The sequence below is a fragment of the Epinephelus fuscoguttatus genome, linkage group LG21, assembly GCF_011397635.1.
Source record: "Epinephelus fuscoguttatus linkage group LG21, E.fuscoguttatus.final_Chr_v1".
NCBI lineage: Eukaryota > Metazoa > Chordata > Actinopteri > Perciformes > Serranidae > Epinephelus > Epinephelus fuscoguttatus.
The window spans coordinates 13,755,115-13,764,079 of NC_064772.1; the positions used below are offsets into that span (position 1 = coordinate 13,755,115).

At 42.1% G+C, this 8,965-nt stretch overlaps 1 protein-coding gene across 1 annotated transcript; it reads left to right on the forward strand.

The window, feature by feature from the left end:
- Positions 1 to 1,050: 1,050 nt before the first annotated feature.
- pks1 (polyketide synthase 1) lies at positions 1,051 to 8,928 on the forward strand. Its single transcript, XM_049565042.1, has 6 exons — positions 1,051 to 1,108; positions 1,216 to 1,369; positions 2,059 to 2,219; positions 2,312 to 2,515; positions 2,601 to 2,782; positions 2,883 to 8,928. The coding sequence occupies exons 1-6, from the start codon at positions 1,051 to 1,053 to the stop codon at positions 8,376 to 8,378; spliced, it is 6,255 nt and encodes a 2,084-aa protein (XP_049420999.1). The 3' UTR covers positions 8,379 to 8,928.
- Positions 8,929 to 8,965: the final 37 nt, after the last annotated feature.

Sequence of the window (8,965 nt, forward strand, 5' to 3'; positions counted from 1 at the left end):
AAATGCAAAACACAATTGAAACACGATCAAGAGCACACCAATACAGCAGGTGTTGATAAAATCACAACACTACGCTAAAGCCACACTAAAGAGAAGATGTTGGCCCATCAGACTGGGCAGCCAGCTCTAAGATTCCCTGCTGTTCCAGACTTTTTCCTGATTTAAGAATAACGGAGGCCACTGCACTCCTGGGAACTTCCAATGCAGCAGATTTTTTTTATCTAGCCTGCCCCAGATCTGTGCCTCAACACAAGCCTATTTCTGAACTATGCAAAAAGTCTCTTTGACTGCACGACTTCTATTTTGTTCTGATATGTGTTGTCAGAAGCAAGACCTTATATAGACAGGTGATTCCAAACAGTGGAATTAACAACAGGTGGACTCCAATCAAGGTGTAGTAACACCCCAAAGATGATCAAGAAGAATGGGAGGCACCATGAATCTCAAGTTTCACAGCTAAGGGTGTGAAGGGCTCTGAATACGAAATGCACTAAATACATGAATATAAATTAAACCAGTTTAATAAAACTACTACTGTTAACAATGTCAAGAGACATTCATATGTATGCATTTATTTGCAGATTCTGTGATCATCCCATCAGTATGTCGAGAAGAATTAGAAGTAGAATTCAAATGTCAACATTATAAATGACCCTACCAAGCTTCGAACTATTTGGTACAGCTCTAAAAACATTACTGTTTCCTTTAAGAGATGATGTGGCCCCAGGTAACTCTGGAAGTGGCCAGTCATAGAACTTGAACAAGAACAAAAGCGTATTCACAGCTGCCTTCGAATGATCTTAACTGACAATTAGTGTATTTAGTTCCAGATGAAGCCAACTGAGATGCAACAAGGCAGGCATTGTGGTTTCCTCTTGTCCCTTCTCACTGACACAGTGTTTATAAAGAGAGGAGGTACAACAGCTCTAGTTCTGACCAAAGACAGCAACCAGGACTGAACATGAAGCTTCACTATGGAGAGGCTTGAAATTCATCTTTGGCTTTTAGAATAAAGCCCCTGAGCAACTTTACATCCGTCTCAAAGGAACAATGGAGGAATCAGATGAGGACGTAGCTGTTATTGGGATTGGATGCAATTTCCCTGGAGGTAAGACGCAAGTATTTCTATTTTCTTTAAGGTAATATTCTTTGTTGTTTGTTTCACCAGTGGTTTCTTGAGGTCAATTATTGGTATTCTGGTCCATTTTATTTTAGGTGAGGGGTTGGACAACTTCTGGAGGGTTCTTTTGGAGGGAAAGAACTGTGTTGTAGATATTCCAGCAGAGAGATTTGACACCACGTTTTGGTACAATGCTGATGATAGCAAACCTGGAAAGACACAGACAAGCAAAGCAGCTCTTATAGAAGGGTAAGTGTTAACCTATTAAAGGAAAACTTCACCCCCCAGATGACCATTTGTATATCAGTTACCCACTCCGTGTTATGTTGAATTTGTGAAGGAGACTTTGTTTTTCTTGCATGCCTCCACAGTGAACGAAGAATCCAAAAGTGGAGACATTTCTTGATGAATTAAAATAAAAGGGGTCTGTGTTTAACAACAGCAAAACTATATTAAAACATCCATTTACAAATTCTCACACAACTTGTGCAGTATAATCAAGTGTCATGTATCCAGTCATATGCTTAGTGCAGCCCACACAGCCTTTTCTGGCAGGGAATTAAAAGTAAAGTGATATCTTCACTTTGATTTTAGTCGGAAGGGGCTGTCTGTTTGGAAAGTAAGCATACAACTGGATAAATGAGACTCTGATTATATACATGACCTGTGTGAGAGTTTCTAAACAGATGTTTTGATATAGTTTTGCTGTTTGCGGACCTCTATTGATTCAATTCATCAAGAAGTTTCTCAGTTTTTGGATTCTTTGTTCACCCGAGGCATGTGAGAAACAAAGTTTCCTTCCCAATTTCAACAAAATGTGGGTGATTAATTGATACACAAGTGGTCATTTGTGGGTAACGTATTCCTTCAGGAGTGGGTGTTAAAATTCCATGGAGAGATGTTTGACTTATGATGGATCTGCTATTTTCATATTGCAGGTTCAATGAATTTGATCACAAATTTTTTGGCATTACTGAAGCAGAGGCTGATTTCATGGACCCCCAGCAGAAACTCCTTCTGCAGTGTACATACAGGGCATTAGAAGATGCGGGAATGGTGATGGAAAGCATAAGTGGAGGCAGAACTGGAGTTTACATAGGTGACCAATACTGTTCTATGATATACTCAAAATCAGCACAATTTCATGATACATAAATTGTGATGTTCTCTGCTTTTGTAATGGTGTTTCAGGTCTGATGAACAGGGATTATGAGATACTACGAAGTAACAGTCCCAACACGATAACCCACTACAACGGCACTGGGACGGCCATGAGTGTGGCCGCCAATAGAATATCCTTCACATTTAATCTTACTGGCCCTTCATTTGCTGTTGACAGTGCCTGTTCTTCATCTTTAGTGGCTCTACATTTAGCCTGCCAGGCTATAAAGCAAGGTACGTGGGTCTCTTTTGCATTGCAAATGTTATGCCTAAAAGCATCACACACTCAAATGTTCCATGAACTCTCTTTTTCAACTAGGAGACTGTGAGATGGCTCTATGTGGAGGTGTGAGCTGTATAATAGAGCCAAGAATGTTTGTTGCCCTCAGCAAGGCAAAGATGATCTCACCTGAAGGGACCAGCAAACCTTTCTCAAGCAGAGCAGATGGTTATGGCAGAGGGGAGGGCTGCGGGGTCGTTCTCCTGAAGCCTCTGAAAAATGTAAGCAAGTATTCTGTTTATCTTTGACAGTCATTTCATAACATTTATAAATCCTATACAGTACAGATAGTCTGTTTATAATGTGACTTTCTCTACAAAGGCCACAAAAGACTGCAACAAAATATGGGGTATCATCAGCAAAACAGCGGTCAACCAAGATGGTCATTCAGTCACTCCAATAACCAAACCATCCATGACTCAACAACAGGAGCTGTTGCAAAGAATCTACTCGAAGTCTGACCTTGCAAATGTCCAGTACATAGAAGCACATGGGACTGGAACCCCAGTTGGAGATCCAACAGAGGCAGGAAGCATCTCAAATGTCATCGCTAAAGCCAAACCTCGTGGTTCAAAGACACTGTGGATTGGCTCTGTAAAGGGCAACATTGGACATACAGAATCTGCAGCTGGAGTGGCTGGACTTATTAAGATTCTCTTAATGATGAAGCATGAGACCATTGTTCCTTCAGTTTTCTACTCAGAGGACAGTGCAAGCATTGATGCAAAAGCTCTGAGTATAAGTATCCCCATTAAGGCTGAAAGTTGGGAGACAAATGGGTCATTAGGAAGAGTAGCGGGGATAAACAGCTTTGGCTTTGGAGGCACAAATGCACATGCGATTGTAAGAGAGTCCAGACAGGCCACAGTTCCGACACAGATCCCAAAAGCTTGTCCAAAACTCTTTGTAATATCTGCAGCCTCTGAGAAATCACTTATCCTGTCCATTACTGACACCCAGCAGAAGCTTTGTAGCAATCAAACAGTTGACATACAGGCACTGTCATACACGTCAGCATGTGGAAGGAATCATTCTCGGCACAAATTTAGGAAGGCCTTCCTAACATCTTCCCTTTCAGATCTAGAATATCAGCTGACTTCTGCATTAAAAACAAACGTTGAGTCTATAAAGTCTGACATCCAGGTGGTGTTTGTATTTTGTGGAAATGGGGTTGCGTACAAGGGTATGTGCAAGCAGCTCCTGAGGGAGGTTCCTGTCTTCAGAGATAAGGTCAGAGAAGTTGAGAATCTTTTCCAGAGTCATAAAAGCATCAGCATCAGTCAGTGGCTTGATGGTAAATATGATAATGGTGATTTTAGCAAGCCCAGTGTTGTCCAGCCACTTCTCTTTGCAATACAGGTTGGCATTGCCGCTCTCCTAAAGCACTGGGGTGTCAAACCAGATGCCGTGCTTGGACATTCTGTTGGTGAGGTTGCTGCTGCTCACTGTTCTGGTTTCTTGTCTCTTGAGGATGCCGTGAAAGTGTTGTACCACCGCAGTGTTCTTCAAAGTAAAGTCACAGGAGGCAAAATGCTTGTTGTTGGTAATGTGGCCATAGAAGAGGTATTACAAATCCTTCCAGAGTTTTCTGGGAAAATTTGTGTTGCAGCATTCAACAGCCCCCAGTCCTGCACTCTGTCAGGGGATGCAGATGCTGTAGACATGCTCCATCAGCGGCTGAAGATTGTGTTTACAGAGAAGAATCTCTTCCTCCATGAGTTAGATGTGCCTGCGGCATACCATAGCCATATGATGGATCCTATACTAGATGACATTGAGAAAAGTATCTGTCAGTTGGATGCCAAGAACACAGAGTGCAAACTTTTTTCTACAGTGACCGGAGAGAGTTATTCAGATGGTGACTTCAGAACAGGCACATACTGGGCAAGGAACATACGAGAGTCTGTCTTATTTGAACAAACACTGCGTGCTGCCACCAAAGACAAAGGATCAAGAACAAATGTGGTCTTTGTGGAGATTGGACCTCGTAGGGCTTTCCAAAGGAACATACATGAAACTTTGGGAAATAACACTATAGTTCTTTCCTCTGCCCAGCCAGAAAAAGATTACGACACAATCTTGTCCACCTTGGCAAAACTATTTGAACTGGGCATCAGTGTGGACTGGCATCAACTCTACAGGGGGTGTGAGACATTACCCACAGTTCTGCCAGTCTATCAGTTTGACAACACAAAGAAAGAATTGAATTTTGAAGCTGTTAGAAGAGGTTATGAATCATTTCCTTTTTCTCCACAAACACTCATATCTCAAATAAAGCAGGATAACAAAGAGTGCATGTACAACCTCTCATTAGAGTCTGCACCATATCTTTGGGAGCATAAGAATAATGGTGTTCCCATTGTGCCAGGTGCGTTCTATGTTGAACTAGCTTATGCCTCACTGATGGCAAGTTTAAGGCCAAAGAAACCTGTTTCTCTGCTCCAGCTCAGTGTAAGATTTGACAGTCTGCTTACACTAAGCTCAGACTGTCATCAGTTAAAAGTGACACTGGAGCATGCAGAGAATGAGGCTTCATTTAAAATACAGTCCCCTGTTGCAACACATGCCTCCGGCACATACAGGTGCACAGATGGCCAACCATTGTTAGACGAACCAACCATTTGTCTTGACATGATCTCCCAAAGGTGCAAATTGGTTATGAAGAGAAAAGACATTTACTCAATACTTTCTCAAGCAGGATTTGAATATGGCTCTGTCTTCAAACAGCTTGATGATGTGCACTTTGGAGATGAATTCAAGGAAGCCATGACAGCAATTAAAGTCCCTTGTGAACTTCTAGAACACCTTCATGACTATTTCATTCACCCTGTTTTATTGGACTACTTCTTGCAAATGACCGCTGTGGTAGCTATCGGACGGCTAACAGCCAAGCAGGGATTCCCTTTAGGTATTGGTAGTGTAGCTGTATCAGGACCACTGCAAGAGGAAATGGTCATGTATTTAAGAGCCACTCAAGAGACTCCAGACTTCCTCGATGTATGTGGTAGCTTCTCTACCACAGAGGGTCATGTACTGGTGGAACTTAAGGGGGTGAGGATCTCATTTTTGGGCCATTGCTCAAGTGTTCTTCAGTCTTGGTTCTTCCACAATGAAATAACTGCAATTCCTGAGAAGACAGACTGGCAAAATTGCAAAATAAAAGCAATAGTTTTTGAAGACAAATTTGGGATCGCTAAAGGACTTAGGCCGTTCATGCACCCAGAGTCAGCACTTGTGGAGAGCAGAGAGCAATGGACAGCAGAAGAAGTTCGAAAGGTAGTGTTGGAATCACTCAATACCGTGGTTGATTTGGAAAATGTTCTCTTCATCTGGGGTGTAAAGGACCTCAGGCACTTGCCATCTGAGAAGATGTTGGACTACTTGGTGGTTTGCTGTGTGGTATTTCGCCAAATTGTTTTAGCCTTGAAAGAGATCAAACGCTCTTGCACTGTCCGCGTCATAACTTACAGATCGACAGAAGCAACAGTGGATCATATCAGTCCTGGTTTTGTGTTGTCTGGTATGACAAGGGCTTGTGCAGTGGAGATGGCGGATCTCTCTTTTCAGCTGATTGACCTTGCTTCTGTGACCAGTGAAGACATTCAAACGCTGGTTCATGTGATAAACACCTGCAAACAACAAGAGGTCATGATCAACAAAGGGCAAGCATCAACAGCAAGAATAGCACGGACTCCCATGTGGGAAGGGGCTTTATGTGACGGTGACATGCACTCAGTAAATGTGTGCGACTTTGTTCTGCAGACAACTGATCCATATAGAATGACTTGTGTGTCTGCCATCCCCTACGACACAAATGCAAATCCTGTCCAAGAGAAGTCTGTTGAGATTCAGCTAACCAATGTATGCGCTCATTCATCCGATTACTTTCCCGTCACCACTTCACATTTGAACTACGGCAAGACAATGTATTGGAACAAGCATACATCACAGAATCACAAGCTTCTTGCGTTAGATTTTAGTGGCATTGTCACAGCTGTTGGGAAAGACGTTTGTACTCTAGGAGTGGGAGATCATATTGCATCGTGTTATCCAGTTGCTGCAACTGCAAAGATCATAATTCCTGAAGCAGTGTGCTACAGCACAAAGAGACTCCCGTTTCTGAAAGAGACTCCATGTGTGTCATACTTCATACTGGCATGGGATATCCTGCAGAGAATTCTGTCTAATGTAAAACAACAGCAGAGGAAACTAATCATCATCTCCTCCAACTCAGCCTCTGCTCTGATGAAAATTTTGGCTCTGACAGCAAACAGGTCAGGTTGGAGTGTTTCCTCTCTGCCACATCTCAGAGGAGAATCTATGCATTATGATCAGAGTCATGCATTTGTTTTCCTGCCCCCGTTTGATCACTCCTGGCAGGGGATGCATTACAGTGGTGGTCATGAGAGACACATTATTTTTGTATGTAGCAGTAACAAGTCCTCTTCACTCCCAGAAAACATGTTTGCACTGAAGACTGAACACATCCATGTGCATAACCTTGATGTGGCTAATATTCTCCAGAGAGCCAATCTGCTAGTACAAAATAGGGATATCTCTAATTGGCTGGTGTCATTGGGCTTTGATACAGAGTCTCTACCTTTGAAAAGGGAGACTTTTCAGTGGTCAAGCACAAAGGAGCCTAAGACTGATGCAGATGCTGAGTCCTACTTCACAACAAAGACGGTGCAGCAAGTTGTTCTAGATAACAGAGAGTCTGGTTGTCCATTGTCTGATATCCCTTTGCTAACAAGGCCTGGACAGCTCTTTAAACAAAGCTGTGTTTATATTGTAACAGGAGGACTCTCTGGTTTGGGACTTGAGACGGTCAAGTTCATTGCCTTTAATAATGGCGGTTGTATTGCCACATTGTCCAGAAGTACTCTGACTGATGAAATGAAGTCTGAAATGGAACTCCTAGAGAGAAGATACAGGGTGGCAATCATGAACATCCAATGTGACGTTTCTGTGTTGACACAGGTTGTGGATGCGATCTCAGAAATTGAAGAAAAATTCTCCTCTTGTCCAATCAAAGGAGTGTTTCACAGCGCTGCAGTATTACATGACGCTTTGATCGAAAACCTTGAAGAGCCCCTCTTCCGAAAGGTGCTACAGCCCAAAGTGAGTGGTGCTCTAAACCTTCACTATGCAACACTTCACAACAAACTGGATTTCTTTGTGTGCTACTCCTCCATCTCTTCATTCATTGGCAATGTCTCACAGTGTAACTACGCAGCAGCTAATTCTTTCCTGGACACATTCTGTCATTATCGGCGAAACCTTGGGCTTGCTGGACAGTCCATCAATTGGGGCCCTCTGAACCTCGGCCTCCTGTTGAACAAAGACCATTTCCAGAAGTTCCTGGAGGCAAAGGGAATGATGGTAATGGATGTTTGTGACATTCACGAGGCACTTGAAAAGTGTCTTGTGATGAACAGACCACAACAAGTTATATGCAAGTTCAACTTCAAAAATCTTCATGTTCATGTACTTTCACAAAATACATCTCTCAGAGAGCGGCTGTCAGCTTTAGTGGAAATGGAGCTTGAAGATGATCTAGGTAATGAACCCATGGTTCAACCTTTGTCTTCCACACATGACAGTGTGAGAACAATTGTCAGTGAGATCAGCAACGTTAGTGTAGATGAGCTTGATGATGACTCAGCTCTGTGTGAACTTGGTATTGACTCCATGTTGGCCATGACTCTGCAGAACAAAATTTTCCAAGAGACAGGCGTAAATGTACCTTTGGTTAGAATACTGGACCCCAACAGTACTCTGGCCACTTTGACAGCTACAGTAATGAATAATGGCTAATTTCAAAGCTACATCAAAGAATGCCTTAAATGACGGATTAAAAAGGGTTTTGTCAATGCATGAAAATGTTTGGGGGAAAAAATTGCACAGGGACTGCACTGTTTCACTGCTGTGGTGAGACATGATGAAATTTTTAATAGGTTTGTTTATACAGTCCCACATCCTTTTATTGTTAGTAAGTATACAGTATGTTCTAGTTGTTTTCCACCGACATCTCGGCTCAGTCACATTTTTACAAAAATACAATGCTGTAGTACTTTCCTGATTTCTATTGTGATGTGTATATTTATGTTGTTGACAAGTTCTCTGTAGAAGATCTGTACATTTCCTGGGTATGTTCGGAACCAAGTGTTGTTAATCAGTTTACATCTTTAAGTAAAAATATGTTTGGTCATGTCTTGAATCTTCCTCAAATCAAATCAGTTAAAATGTGACTTTTTTGGCTGTACATATATATATTTAATATTTTGTAATTATTGATCTTGATATTGATTTGCAGAGCAAATTTTAGGAACTGTGAACAAATAAAGCAGGCCTTCATGATCCAAGTTGGAGCTGCTCCTGACACTCTTGCCAGAGTGTCTAAA

Bases quoted from the DNA above. Each gene is read 5' to 3' on its own strand.
- pks1 (XM_049565042.1), top strand. From the start codon at position 1,051: ATGGAGGAATCAGATGAGGACGTAGCTGTTATTGGGATTGGATGCAAT. The intron at 1,109-1,215 runs GTAAGACGCAAG...ATTTTATTTTAG, and splicing joins TGGATGCAATTTCCCTGGAG to GTGAGGGGTTGGACAACTTC. The intron at 2,516-2,600 runs GTACGTGGGTCT...TTTTTCAACTAG, and splicing joins CTGCCAGGCTATAAAGCAAG to GAGACTGTGAGATGGCTCTA.